At 36.1% G+C, this 16123-nt stretch overlaps 1 protein-coding gene across 7 annotated transcripts in view; it reads right to left on the bottom strand.

The window, feature by feature from the left end:
- The window catches only part of myo16 (myosin XVI), a 265694-nt gene that overhangs the window by 47901 nt on the left and 201670 nt on the right, over nt 1-16123 (bottom strand). For all 7 annotated transcript variants that reach the window (XM_056251798.1, XM_056251799.1, XM_056251802.1 and 4 more), the window contains exons 22-26: nt 12845-12997; nt 10284-10484; nt 9988-10063; nt 9192-9364; nt 2293-2373 (exon numbers count right to left, since the gene is read on the bottom strand). In XM_056251798.1, coding sequence (XP_056107773.1) covers nt 2293-2373; nt 9192-9364; nt 9988-10063; nt 10284-10484; nt 12845-12997 — 684 coding nt within the window. The remainder of the gene's footprint in view (nt 1-2292; nt 2374-9191; nt 9365-9987; nt 10064-10283; nt 10485-12844; nt 12998-16123) is intronic.

Genomic DNA, 16123 nt, shown 5'->3' with positions numbered 1-16123 from the left:
AGATTAACGTTGGCAATTTTCACGCACAGCTACTAGAAGATTAACGTGTGTCAGACAGGTTGCTCACGTCATCAAGCTTAGTTTGAGTCGGTTTGAGTCTGCGCGTCAGGAACGGAAGTGCTCAAAAATCGCTAAAAATGGGCTTCAACTGTCTCAACTGAGTTCCAATGAGATGGCTCTGTCCACTTCTTATACTGTCTATGGATTTGAACCAGTGTCTTTGGCATGGGAGGCGAGCGCACTAGCATGGATGCTAAAGACCACAGTCTCTAGCGTCAGTCGCTAGTGCGCCTCTTGAGGCCAGGAGAGTGACGTTTTACCTGCACAGCTCTTTACTTGCTGGACTCTGTTACATATACTTTGGGCTTTAAATAGAGCTGAAAAAACTATTTATATTAGTAGCGGAAAGTACAATAAAATTAGTACAAATATTTAATGAACTGTAAATCTACAAAACTTACTAGGTAAAACCCCCCAAAAGCTGGATCTAAATGATGATGTCATAGGCATATGAGCCTGTGCTGTGTCAGCACGGTCGCCAATGAGCCTGCTATCGTCATGTGACACTTCTACTGACGCCAGCCGACAGAAACGAGACGGGAAAGACGGCGCTGCAGGCCATAACATACTGTACAATAAGCCATTCAAAGACAAACTAAAAAAAGCTGTCAATTACGACTGTTCCATCTTTCCGTGAGGGTGAACGCTAATGAAAAACACATTAGCTTAGATGTTATTTATTATTGTTGAAGGATTTCATGCTTCTTCTACCACTCTCGTCTGGGAGCTATTTAGGCGTGGATAAATAACACATGTGTTTGTGCGAACGGTGTGCATCGAATGTTCTTTATGATGTAATCATCCCTGAACAGAGGGGACAGATTACATAGGAACACTGCGTGCTCTTCCCATAAACCCCTGCATTACCCCTTACATCACCTGGTGCAGAAACAGGGTATGAAATCAGGTCACGTAGTCTTAGCGCGTGTGAGCATGAACACATATCTGCATTCCATTGGCATGAGAATGAGGTCATGATTAAAGAAAGAACATGTCTGCATGTGCACAAGAATGTGACGTTATTTTATTAGGGAGGTGTGTTACAAAGGGACACTTGCATTGGTAGAGAGGGAGAGGTGTGTGAGTTTACGTTGAAAACATCAGGGACAGGAGTCAAATGAGGATCATGATGCTCTGTGAATGTCCGTATTTTAATATCTTAATCTTTATGTCTTTTGTTTTAAGGTTTTAAAAATCTCAGTGGATTACAAAATTTGCGAAAATAATGTTTGGAAATATATATATATATATATATATTTTTTTTTTTACTGGCACACTAAAGCAAAATATATAAATAATAGTGCTGGGCAACGATTAATCGCATCCAAAATAAAAGTTTGTGTTTACATAATATATGTGTGTGTACGGTGTATGATTATTTTGTATATATAAATACAAACATTTGCATGAATACATTTAAGAAATATTTGCACATATATACTGTATATATATTTATACATAATTTATAATATATATATATATATATACACACAGTATATATAAATAAATAAAAAAATTCTTATATATATATATATATATGTGTGTATTTATATATACAAAATAATTATACACAGTACACACACATATATTATGTGTAAACAAACTTTTATTTTGGATGCAATTAATCGTGATTAATCGTTGCCCAGCACTAAAAACCAATGTTTTGTGAAGCATCTAAAGCTTCTTGATTCTTAACAGTACAGTGGACATACACTACTGTTCAAAAGTTTGTTATATATAAATAGGATTATTTGTAAGTATTGAATTTTATGATACATTAAAATGACTGATTCCATGTCTACATATGAGATCAGTGATGGTGTGTTGAAGACATCAGTGAGCTTTTCTCTCCCACAGAAACAGTGAGCCTGCTGTTCATTCATACAGAATCCAATACCATCTACAATCACCCACCCTAATCGCTAAAACATCAGCAGGCCAAAATCCTTCCTCTCCACAAACCACACTGGGCCTATGAGACCGGCAGGACACTGGAACACTTCTAGTGTTGTTCAAACCACAAACACATGGGCCTTTGAGATGTCTTCCTGGCAGATCTATACTGTTTAGATGCAAGGCAACCTTTTGTGCTGTGAATCTGCAGGCTTTATTATGAGATTCAATGCTGTTGGAAAGAGGAATTTAAATCCATGGAGTGCGATGAACATCTGGATGGGCTGGGTTGGATCAGGTCAGGTTTGGGGGTTGGCAGTGGTTCTAATGTGGACTTACCCTGAGCTGCACTGCCAAAGTGACTGGACCACAGCGCTCCAGCCTCTGCAAGAAGGACGTCGCTCCCTTCTTCTTCAGGAGCTGCAGAGGCACATACAAATAAGACTTTTAGACCATCCATCCATCCAACTTTATTTACCACTATAACATGTTATTTTTTAAGAAACATCTTTAATGGAACAGTTTATGACATGAACCTATGGAAGCTTGTTTCCGCCACAGAATGAAAAATAAAAAAAGTAATTGCGACTTTTTATCTCACAATTCAGACTTTTTTCTCACAATTGTGACTACAGAATTGGGTGATATAAAGTCAGAATTGCGAGAAATAAACTCGAAATTCGAAAATATTTTTCTCAGAATTGCAGGTTTATGTCTCGCAATTCTGACTTTATAACACGCAATTGGGAGATATAAAGTCAGGATTGCATCATATAAAGTCACAGAATTGTGAGATATAAACTTGCAATTCTGAGAAAAAAAAGTCAGTCTATTTTTCCTTAGAATTGGACTTTATAACTGAGAAAAGATGTTAGAATTGCGTGATATAAAGTTGCAGTTGCGAGAAAAATAGTCTGAATTGCGATACATAAACTCGCAATTGCATTTTATAAAATCAGAATTGCGTGTAATAAAGTCAGAATTGCCTGGTATAAAGTCGTAATTGCGAGAAAAAAAAGTCAGAATTTAGTTTATATCTTGCAGTTCTGACTTGCAGGCAATTGAGACTTTAAATCACGCAATTCGGACTTTATATCTCGAAAGTCTGACCGAGATGTAAACTCGCAATTGCGAGAAAATGTCGCAGTTATCTTTTAAAATGTTTTATTCTGTGGCAGAAACAAGCTTCCATATGAACCTTTATATGAGGTGTATGACCTTTTTTTTTTTTTTTTTAATCTAAAAAAAGTTAGCAAAAGTTAGTTTTTCCTTGAGTACCATATTTGGATTTTTGAACCACTTTTATGGATCATATATGATATATGGAGCTCATAATGGAGGAGAGAAAAAGAAGCCCAAACTGAGCAAAAACATGATATTTATATGGTCAAAAAGTAGGATGAAATTCTGATAGCTTGCAATGTAAATTAATAGCTACAGTATGTATCCATCCACCCATTTTTATGCACATTATGGGATATTGCATAAAAAAAAAAAAAAAAAAACTTTGGATGGAAACACCAAGACCCGCATAAATTCTAAAAATATGCATAACAAACCTATGCGGTCAATTGAGACGGATACATTTTTTATCCGATAAAAAGACAAACTACGATGGAAACACATTTACTGCATAAATCCCTCCATGCGCAACAAAAGACTTTTCCTCAACAGAGGATGTGATTGGATTAACCAGCGGACCAATTTAATTACACGGCATCTCAAAACTTGGTTTGATCATTTTGAAATGTCTGAGCCGAAGTCTGTCATCAAAATGATTTGTTTTAATTCCCTTCCAGGACTGTCGCTCATGATTGCATTCCCCAAAACCAAGAATCCGAACACGAGATAACATGACAGCGTTTACTGCGTTTCATCTGCGGGCTCTGAGACACAAGTCTGATGTAGGAAGATATGATGTAGGAAAAAAGAACCACAGTAGCTTCCCCTATTGCAGCAACTTCCATTTTTATTACATATTTTGCGTCAATATCCCAGGAAGTGACGATTTTGTTCTCTTGAACACGGGATGCAAACTAAATTTTCAACTTTGGATGGAAACATAATACTGAGATCTTCATAAAAGTACAGCAGACTACTTGCATAAAATGGATATAGATATATCAGCTGTCACTCTTTATCTCTCAATAATGTCTTAGTATAATGCTAATTTGTATGACGAAATGTGCACATCAAATATGATACAGTAGGCTTTATAGGGTTAAAATCAGTTGGTGTTAAGGTACTGTAGCACTAGTGGAAGAAAAAAGTCAGTTCTTCTCAAGGTCACACAGATTTAGTTCATCACATTAACTAAGAACATCCACTAAACGTTTGGCAAGAAAGAGTCCAGATATTTTGTCTTACTTTTCATTTATCCATCTAATATTTTATAGTGTTATAGGTTTCATTTTTCACATTTTGTTTGGGAAATGTTTTGCTTAAAGTGTGCTTGTGCTATGTTACCCTAAATTAAATGTCACTTTCATTGATATTTTGTTATTGCAATGACATTCATGCATTTTTAAGAATGGTTTTAGTGTTAACAAGGCCACTGTATATCAGGAGAGTAGAGAAAGGAAGGAGATCTAGATGTGACTATTCATCTTCATGCCCTTTAAAGATGATGTTGGCATGGCAACCGAGTTGTAAGAGCTATAAATCATGCAAGAGCAAACAAACAACAATACATACATAGTAAAATACACACAGTTTTCTGTATATTCACCCAGAAGGGAAATACTGACGGCACTATTTCTGTTAAAAGCTGAGTGTGTCTATGCGTTCCCTTTGTCAATAGGTCATAATACAGAATATACACAAGGTTATGTCAAAAACACACAAAGTTCACATAAACGCAGTCGGTTTTGTCTGTGAATGTAAACAGAAATTGCATGTGTATATTAGATCTGTGTATTAAAGAGAAAAAAAAATGGAATATACAGTACCTACTGCTATATATGTGATAATATGAATCAAACAACAAAAGAAAAAACAGAAAATCACTCACTGCTTTTGACTGAATAACTTTAGTAGCTTTAATAACAATACATTTCTTACTTGAATTCTGCTGTTAAATGCTCTGGTGAAGTGATAAACATGGCGGACTGTGTACAGCTCACTCAGGACGAGGTCTATGCTAATAGGTCTATGCTAACAGTCCGTCAGCAGTCGTGGGCGGAGCCTGTGCAATGTGATGTCACAAATGCTAGAATCTGCTTGTTCTGAGACACTGCTTATGATTTATGGGGATTAAAAAAAAGAGGAGTGGGTGGATTTTTATCATTGTAGGGGGGGGGGGGGGGGGGGTTTGTGCTCACATTGCCGACACACTTTGTTGTTCAAACACCATGTAAAATAAAAAATTTCATAATAGGTCCCCTTTAAATGTTGAGCAAGCAATCTCATTGGCTGCATAATCAGCGTGTGCCATGCGGTAATGATGTGATTGCTTGAAGATTGAATGTAAAGGACCTATCACTCTGTGCCCTATAGAATTAAATGACTGAACTAGACCTTTATTTGAAACAGATTTACTTTTGCAACAGTATAAGTGTATTTACTGTAAATTGGATGAATTGAATGTGTCCTTGCTTAATGATAATACAAATAAAATACAAATCTTACTCTTACGGATTAGAAATGCCAAGTTCATGGGTTTAGTTCATATGCTGTAACACACATACTGATCAAAATATACCTTAAAATGCAATGCAAGTCACTTTGGCTAAAATAATATACCAAATGCATGAATGCAAATATTGAAAAGTACCATAATAATACCAAGGCAGAGCAATTTCAGGCCCGTTGGCTTGTTCTCCCACTACTGATCTGTTGACATAAGACAAACATGTTGGGACACCTATCTGTTATTTTCAGTGCAGCTGGTGTCAGAATCAAAATATATTTTCCCAAGCGTCAATTAAAAGTGATATAATGTTGCTTTAAAAACAAACCTGGTTCAAACTGTGCAGTGTAAAAAGGAACAGTTTGTTTTTCTTCAGTCAAACAGCTGTTCTGGTAGAAAAGGGCAGACACTGATGACACGGCTCAGTCATTTAGCCACTCAGTAGGAAAGAAAATGATTATATTTCGCAGCAAACTGCTGGCTTAAATCAAAATCTCGTCGGGGTGCTCTGATTCCCAGAAAACACCATCACCACGCTAAATTTTCAGGACACACTATAAAAGAAAGTCAAATAAAATCTGCCTCAGCTTTTCATCCCGTTTCTCTCGTCAAAAGTCAAACCAAACCACTCATTTGTGATTTTCGGTTTCAAACTGCAGTAGGATCACATCATGTTACTTTATATTACTGTCCCAGTCACTCTATGAGAACTGAATTACTGCTTATGTAAGAGTGTAACCAGGGTATGTGGGTAACCGGGGGTGCCAGTGGCTCACGTACTGGGTGTCTTATATAAGACTGTGCCAATTAGACAGCTCATACACACGATGACGATGACACACACACACACAGACGCACACATTACAGCACTGACCTGACTACTGACAGAAGAAAAGGAAAGAGGAGATGGCATATGCGATTAAAAGACAGAGACAGGGACTGAAGAAGCAAAGACAAAAGAGAAGAAAGCGAGGGTCAAATTTGACTGACAAAAGGTTTAATCTCATTAAACGTGTCAAGAATGTATGGGTCAAATTTCACCGCAAAATCATAAGAATAAAGAATTATTTATTACAAAACTATACTGTTTTTTTTTCTTTTTCAATAACAGTAAATTACAGACTTTACAAATGAAAGGTACTTTATCTCATTTTGTTTGGAATTTGATGGATGCAAGAGATACGATTCAAAACGACTAAAATGGGGGTAAAAACAGTTGCGTCACATTATAAACGATTAACAAAAGACTCAAAACAGCAATACACATGACATGAGGGAGAAAAAAAGACATTCTGAACGTTCCCATGACATTAATTTGTGGCTAATTCTTTAAGTTGTTCCCTTGTTTTGGGTAAATTGTGGCCACGTTTTACCAATTCATTCCCTCGTTTATCAAAATTTGACTAAAGAAGGGAACAAATTAGTACAACATGGCCATGATTTATCTGAAACGAGAGATCAAACTAAAAAAACAATAACATGGCAATTCGTAGCAACAAAATGTATGCTTTTTTCCCCCAGAATGTGGGCTCTGTACAATACATTATGATTGGATAAGACATGTGCAAAGTTGTAAAATAGCTAATATTCACACACATATTTGAATTCTATATGGTCCTTAATCTGGCAGTTTATTAATGTACACGTTGCTGTGACATTAAAATTGAAAAGCAGATAAAACAATCTGTCACACTTTAGATTAGGATCCAATTCTCACAAATATCTAACTATTAATTATGACTTTTGGCTCAATAAACTCATAATTACTGCTTATTAATAGTTAGCAAGGTAGTTATTACGTCTTAGGTACAGTATTGAGTAGGATTAAGGGACGTAGAATATTGTCAAGCAGAATATTAATATGTGCTTTATAAGTACTAATAAACAGCCAATATCCTAGTAATATGCATGGTAATAACAATCATTATACAAACATAAATTTAGAATTTAATTTAACTGATTTTTTTTTTTTTTTACAAAGACTCCAGTTAAAGACGGTAGAATATAATCTTTACTGAATGACAGTGTTTGCGTTCTCATTACTATACTGAAAATAAATAAAAAAAACAGTGATTTATTATTTACTTTAAGTGTTTGTACAACTGCATGGTAGTATTTGTTCATTTCAGATTGTTTCTTTTGATTATGTGGTGAATTCGGACATGTTTTTGTGAGATTGACCCTAGAAATGAGCTCAGAGGTAATGTCTGTGACGGAGAGAAAGAGTGAAACGAGAGACTGACAGCACATCGCTGAAACACAAACTCGGTCTGAGAGAAAAACAGACTGCGAGTATAGGAAAGGGAGGAGGGTGACTGAGAAATGCAGCAGAGATAGAGCTGTGTGAAGAGCAAACACCCCGAGTGACGCATTTGTGCGTGTGTGTTTGTGCCTGGTGTGACGTGGTCGGTTAAAGCCCTGTGTTTTCTCTGAATGGGATATCTGGATGTGGAAAGCTGGTCAATGAACAGAATGTATTTGGGGTAACGGTGTCTAATTTAGGTCACTTCCTAGCACAGGCTCGATAAGCTAAAAATAAAGCGGCTCGGGAAAAGGCACTGTTTGTTTGGTCATGGACTATGTCCGACTTGTTTGTGGCAGTCATGTGGTGTATGATCGCCGCTGTGTGCGTTTGTGGAGGATTGTGAAGTCACACGGAGTGCAAACATAACGCTAGTTCAGAAACACGTCATAGTGGATGGAGGGAAGCCCACATACACACGACACACAGTAGGCTACACAAAGGTCTGTTCATATGTCTGATGTGACCAAATGACGCAAAACAAAAAGTATTGGTTAATTCTATTATTGAATATCCCAAGCAACGATGAATCTTTTCCGCAGCCAAACAGTTCACATCAAATCCGATGCTGAATTTTCTTCATTCTTTCAACCAATCATTATTGCTTTTGTCACATTAAAAACAAACAAAAACAACAATTAAGTAAATAAACAAGTAAATAATAATACTAATTTAATAAAATATTTATGCATTTTTTTTGTTTTATTTGTTGTTATTAATAATAAATAATATTGTATATAATTTTGTAATATATCATATACAATCTAGATTTGTTTTTCTAAATACATTTAAATAAAACTAAATTAATAACAAATAAAACACATTTTCATAATAGAATTCCTTTATAAAAATATTTAAATAAATACCTAAAGTATTTATACAAATATAAATGTATAAATTATGTATTTATTTTGTTTAAACAAAAAAAAAATCTTTACATCAAAACGTATAAATAAAATGCGCTACAATAAATGTTAAAAAATAACAAATAAATAAATGCATAAATATGTGATAAAAATATGTATTTACTTTTTTTAATTTGTTGTTTTAATAACTAAATAATATTGTATATAATTTTATTAAATATTATATAAAATATTTTAAATGTATATATTTGAATAAAAACAAATAGAATACATAAAAAGTATTTATAAAAATATAAAAATACGTATTTATTTTATTTAAACAAAAAAATACATAAATAAATTAAACAAATAAACAAAAAATATATCAACTAAAATACTTTGCAAAGTAACTGAAACTGGTGTAAATAGGCCGTGAAGGTTCCACTGTTCCGTATTAAAGTACCTTGTTCAGTTCCACATATTTCTTGGCATCTCTGGCAGGATTTAGTGTAGTGCTCTTGTTAAGCAAAGTGCCTTTGGGCCCACGAAGCTTCATCCGCTGGTGGTGGGGAACCAATGAGCCCGTCTGAGTCAGCTTACACTGGAACATTTGATGGATGAGCACGTTCTCGCTTGCTGCACAGGGGGGAAGAGAGAGATGGAGAGGGAAAATAAACACAAGGCTACACACGTTTGGAGCTTAATTACGCCAGGCGCCAGAGCTAATTGTCTCCCCTCATTTACACCATCCCCCACGAACAGCCTCACAAACAACATAACAGCGCCCCATTCAGATCTCAACGTGAGCACACGCTCCTGCCTCATGTCGACCTCTGACCTGCTTAACGTGGGGGAGAGGAGGTGGAATGTCAAGACTTCCAGGAAACGCACTGCAGCAGGTACGGATGTTAAGATTACAGTTGTTGGGGATTAACTAGATGTTAGTTAATAGTGACGCTACTAGCTGTGATCAGCTTAAGTGACTGATTTTGAACACTTTACATTTGTGTCAAAATGCTCCTTGTGCGCTGTACAAAAGACTTGATTCACTACTGATCTTAACAGTCTAGAGTTAGAATGTTGGAAAGCTACCTGATACTCTAAGTGCAGCACAAACAAATATTGGGCAAAATAGTCAATTTGTTATTACATTAAACTATGATTAACAGTACAGCTTTTGATAGGAGCTGCGGTTACCATGGTCCAATTTTTTGAACATCAACAGGTTGAAAATAGCACAAAACTCACAATATCCTTACTTTTCATAACAAACAAGATGTTTTGGGGAAGAACATCCTTGTTTTTGTCCAGTGAGCCCGTCAGGTCGTAGGTCATCTGCAATGTAGGACACACAAACACACAGTTCGCAGTTCACAGTTAGAGTTCACCCCTAATAATAGCCCTCACGCTCAGCATGACATAGCGTGTTGACTCTCTGGAGGACTTCTCAGAAGTGTGTGACTATGCGTTTGTGTTTGTGTGCGAGTCCCCGACTAAGCACATGACCGTGAACTCAGCATGAGCATGTGTGAACTCGCAGTTTCCCGTAACCCACCTTGCCGGCGTAGTGGTTGACGGTAAAAGATGGGCCCTGGTCTTTGGGTGGGGGGTTCCCATTGCCATCCTTGGTTGTGAGGGAGACGGCGTCCGTACAGGAGGAATCCAGCTGTATCTGCACTCGCTTATAAAGGTTGACTTCACATGGCCTGAGGGACTGACTCTCCTCATCAATGATGCACAGCAAACCCTGAGGCTTCTGCAACACACACACACACACACACACACAGTTACACTGAGGGCTATTGCGGTAAAATGAGAAAGGAATAATGTACTGTAGGATGGTCAATAGCGCAAAATAAACTCAAATGTGATCAAAAATTTTACTTTAGCCTGAAGGGATTGATTTTATGATAACGACTGGTTGTTTACACAGTTATTTCAAAATGAAGCAATGTTGAAATTATTATTTTATTATATGAGAAGAAAAAGACTATAGAGTGCTATGAGAGACATGAAACTATAGCACAACTATGTAGGATATACACTACCGTTCAAAAGTTTGGGGTCAGTGAGAATTTTATTTTTATTTTTTGGAGGAAAGAAATCAATACTTTTATTTATCAAGGAATAATTAATTTGATCGAAAGTGACAGTAAAGACATTTATAATGTTACAAAAGTCTTTTGAACTTCCTATTCATCAAAGAATCCTAAAAAAAAAAAAAAAACTGTACAACTGACAGACCAACAACTGTTTCAACATTGATAATAATAATAAATGTTTCTTGACCATCAAATCCTCATATTATACTGATTTGTGAAGGATCATTTGACACTGAAGACACTGACACTGGTGATGCTGAAAATTCAGCTTTGATCACAGGAATAAATTACACTTTACTATATATTCACACAGAAAACAGCTGATTTACACTGGAATAATATTTAATACTATAACTGATTTTTATTGTATTTTTAATCAAATAAGCGCAGCCATGGTTAGCAGAAGAGAATTCTTTTAAAAGTATTTAAAATCGTACCGACCCCAAACTTTTGAACGGTAGTGTATATATATATATATATATATATATACTGTACATACATCTGACTGCAGCATGGAAGGATTGACCAATCTTTGACCAATTCTTACAGTGTAAGAACTGCTGAAAAATCATGATAGCACAAACAAACACTGTTGAGTGTGTTATTTGTCCCTATTTTCCATAATTTTAGTCACTCAAAAGAAACAGGCCTACATAAAGTGAAAGTGACATGTGAAGGCCAATTATAGTGACCAATACTCGAATTTGTCCTCTGCATTTAACCCATCCAAGTTAGTGCACACACATTAGGAGCAGTGAGCAGTGAACACTCACTGCAAACCGTGACAAACACACACCCGGAGCAGTGGACAGCCATTTTTGCTGTTGCGCCCAGGGAGTCTGACTCTCTAACCTTTAGACCACGACTGCTCCAAAAAAAAGACCTGTATGGAAGATCTTGTATATACTTGGAAAAGTATGATCATTTTTATACTATTACGGTAAAACGAGTAGGTGACATTAAATACTTTGATCCCATAGTTTACATGCCCTGTGGTTTGACATACTTCCTCTAAAACTAGTATGTATAAAATTCACTATTACAGCATTTTTCAATTTTATAATACTTCATAAGCATTTGTATTTCTATAATTCCATCTTTAAAAATGTATTTGAGACACTGCAGGACCATTTAAAAAAAACTAGTAAAACAAACAAACAAAAAAACAGAACAAAATACAAAAAAAAAAAAACACACAAAACAAAACACAAACACGGAACAAAACACTAAGCAAAACAAAAGCACAAAAGAAAACAAAAAAAAATCAAAACGAAAAATGAAAGACAAAACAAAAAAACAAACAAAACAAAACAAAATGCAAAACAAAAGCACAAAACAAAACAAAAACAAATAAAAAATAAGCATGACAAAAAAAGAAATGCTGACCAGTTACAGGACATAATAAATAAAAATTCCCTTATACATTTATAATATAAATTTAAACCTAAAGTTGATTTAAAAAATAATAATAATAATGCATCCACTGCCCAAGGGATAATAAACGGTCCTCCTAAATCTTTTACAACAAATTTAGCAGACTTGGTGCAGCTGTTTATCAGTAAGGGACATGTGTGAACATGAATTAGACTGCCGTAAAACCCCCTCAAATGTACGCAGAATATATCTAGTGAGGAGAGGTAGAGCACAAATGTGTGTGTGTGGCGAGACAAAATGTGCTTACGTGTGTAACCCGCTGTGTCACTTGGTCTCGACCAAAGGGAGAAGTCATTTCATGACTCATAAAATGGTCACATCTGACAAACGGCTAATAGAGTCATAGTCTAAAAGATGGGCTTTATCACATGTTTGCGACACCTAGGGGAATTCAGCGCGCCTGGATGCGTGTTAGCCTTTACAAAAGAGTCAGCGGGTGCATCCGTTACTGAGTCAGTAAATGAAGAGACGGCAGCACCAGCCATTAAAGAGACAACAGAGGGGCTCTTGTAGAGGGTCAACAGCCTCGGGGTGGGAAGAAAGCTTTCTCCCCGGCTCTCGGAAAGCCACGACTGTGTACCTGGAAGAAGAAGTCCAGCACCGGTGTCTGGTTGCCGAGGGAGCGTAGCGTCTCCATGGCAACCCCCTCCTGCAGACATTCCTGCTGCTCCTGCTGGAAGAGCACCTCTGCTGTGTACTGCCGGATACGCTCGTTCACCATGTTAATGCACAGCTACAGACAGAAACACACAAGGGAAAAGCCTTTGTTAAGCCTCTGTACTCACAGCATATGGACACTTACTTATTAAATAGAATAGAATACACTTTCGCTGAAGAATTGATTAACTCGTTCATTTCTCATGTTAACACATCTTTGTTGACACGTGGTCACAAACAATGTTTCTCATTAAATGGTCAATATAGCCAAGTACAGTAGGGCATGTTCCTCCTTAACTATGGACACTTCTGCACTTTTTGGGAGTTGTACAAAAATAAACGAGTAAAAGTGTGAAAAGTAAGAGTTCGGTTATGCAGAATAATTCTGTCAATTTCCTAGAAGTAATTTTCACCACAGTAAGTTCTTATCGTGCGTTTTTTTTTTTTTTTTGGGGGGGACTAGAAATGATACTTGGTAAAACTATTATTTTCTGTTCTGATGTGCCTTGATTTTTATATTTTTCTTCACACATTACATGTCATATTTTTTCAAGCTCTTTACTGACACTGTTGTCTTTAAGTACAGTAACTTAATTATTTGTTGATTTGGAAATGATGCATCATGCATAATTATAATATATTACAGTTTGTATTAAAATAAGACAGACAGACAGATAGATAACAGACAGACAGACAGACAGACAGACAGACAGATAGACAGACAGACAGATAGACAGATAGACAGATAGACAGATAGACAGATAGACAGACAGATAGACAGATAGATAGATAGATAGATAGATAGATAGATAGATAGATAGATAGATAGATAGATAGATAGATAGATAGATAGATAGATAGATAGATAGATAGATAGATAGATAGATATATACATATATAGATAGACAGATAGACAGATAGACAGACAGACAGATAGAATTACGCACTGTTCATGTCTATATATGGATACTGCTCATTGGAAGCAAACATGTGTGTTTTATCAGTTAAAGCTTACACTTATGAAGTATATTTATATAAGTATATTTAGCATTCCACATACTTTCCAAACAATATCTATATGACAGGCGGCTTTATCTGCACACAAAGAGCTGGTATGCGCGTTAATTAGCTCTTAACGAACATGGCTGTAATAAGTGCCCCACGTTAACCCTTCACACTCATTAACTCACAGTTCCACACGCTTCAGTGAGCTGCTTTATTCCGGGAATTCATCCTAACATCCCAGTCACTGGACTCATTTAAATCATTTATCATCGCAATCCGGTCAGATGAAAGTTAAAAAACAAGGAACCCTAATGGAAGGGAGTCCAAAAAGACAAATCATGTGAACAAAAGGTACCATTTCTGATGGAAAAAAGTAGATGGTGGCTTTTCCCCAAACATTAGAATTCCTCAGCCACACTTCAACTTCAAACCATCTAGCTGCTGATTTAAGATATGTTTTTCATAGCTCTCAAGAGCTCATATATGATGGAGCCTTTTTGATATTGCCGATCAAAAGTCCATCTGAGGAAAGTGCACGGCTGCATCAACATGGGCGTCTTCCAAGTTTAATGTGGCAACACACACTGGATGAAGTACAAACAGCAACAGTGCAAGTAATGGAGAGGAAAGAAAACAAGCATTTTCGAAAAGATCATCAACTTCTCATCATGAGGTTTTACAGCACCACGGGATGTCATAGGGAAGACTGCCCAAGCGCTGACACCAATTCAGCACACATCGTGAAAGAAACGGATGAAGAGCTTGGAGAAAGAGAGGGGGAATTCCAGAGCACTGAGCTTTTGTGCTCATCCATGGAGAATAGATCTTAAATGTGGGACTCCAGAGGATAGAGGAACATCCTACCAATGCAAGACAACATAGATACAACATTGTCTTATAAATGACTTGCTAACAGCACTTCTAAGAACTGATGGACCGGTAAAACCATCAGTGTTCTATGTCAAAAATGGCAGGCCTTATTAGCGATTATTGTATTTCTTTTTGGAAGTGTTTTATTGTAGACCTTATTGATCTAAGCTTATGTACCTCCGTGTTTGAGTGAAAACTTTTTTTTTTTTTTTGGCTGGTCAACACTAAAAGTGCAACAAGGTCAAACTCCCACCCTCCAAAAATGCACAAAAATGATCAAAACAGTAAAAATAATAATACAATAAATTAATTTAATTCAAAATGTATATGTCATTAAGTTTTAGTCCAATGCGATAAATAACATTACCTAGCATTTCCGTGAAAAATAAATTCATCTCTGGGTCAAAATGACTGGGACACAAAATAAAGGGTTAAGGGCGAGTGAATCTAAAAATCAGTGATGTACAAAATAAGATCAGTGTGGAAAAGGAATATGATATCAAAATTTCACTACACAATTATTGTGTCTTAATTAATTCACTTCAATGGTATTATCAGGATTATAGAAATAATAAAATCATAATGATATCAGTCAAATTTATCTTTAACTTTGTGTTTTCTCGTTTTTGGCCAATGACTCGCACTCAAAATATGAGTGTAGGGAGGCATTGAGAGAGTTTGTTACCATAACTAATATAAATATAAATAACATTTAATATTCAACAATATTATTGTTTTGACTGCACTGACACTATAAGAGCTGAACTGAGCTGGACGATGACATCACTGTTTTCTGCAGAACTGCTTTATAAATGAAATGAACTAATTCAATAATTGACGATCCGCCTTACAATGGAACTGAATCAACACTGAACTGACTTCAACTGAACAAATCACACTATTTTCTTGTACAGCCGAAATGAATTCTGTGTGCATAAATGAATCATTTTCCTGTTATCAGGATGTACGCTGCTTTGAATGTTTTATGAAACAATTGAAATGAAAACTGCTTTGAAACAATCTGTATTGTATAAAGCACTATAAAAGTGACTTGACTTACTGTTGATCAACACGTCCTGCATACAGGCCGTCCTGTCTTTATTTTCCAATCCAACTTTTCTCAGGTGCGGGTAGAGAATCTCTTCCAACATAATTTTGTGTGGCGGTAATAACTACACAATGTGTTATGGCGGGTGGCAACCAGCCAAAAGGTGCAATACCAACACCTATGTTGGAGTACCACCAGATAGTTAGTGGCACTGAATTATTTACAATATCAGATGTGTAGAATTAACATATCGATATTTCACTTTTTAAATATCACTGC

This window comes from Rhinichthys klamathensis, unplaced genomic scaffold (assembly GCF_029890125.1).
Source record: "Rhinichthys klamathensis goyatoka isolate OS25496 unplaced genomic scaffold, OSU_Roscu_1.1 h1tg000090l_1, whole genome shotgun sequence".
NCBI lineage: Eukaryota > Metazoa > Chordata > Actinopteri > Cypriniformes > Leuciscidae > Rhinichthys > Rhinichthys klamathensis.
Note: the sequence above shows the minus strand (reverse complement) of the source record. Positions and strands in the feature narration are given on the sequence as shown.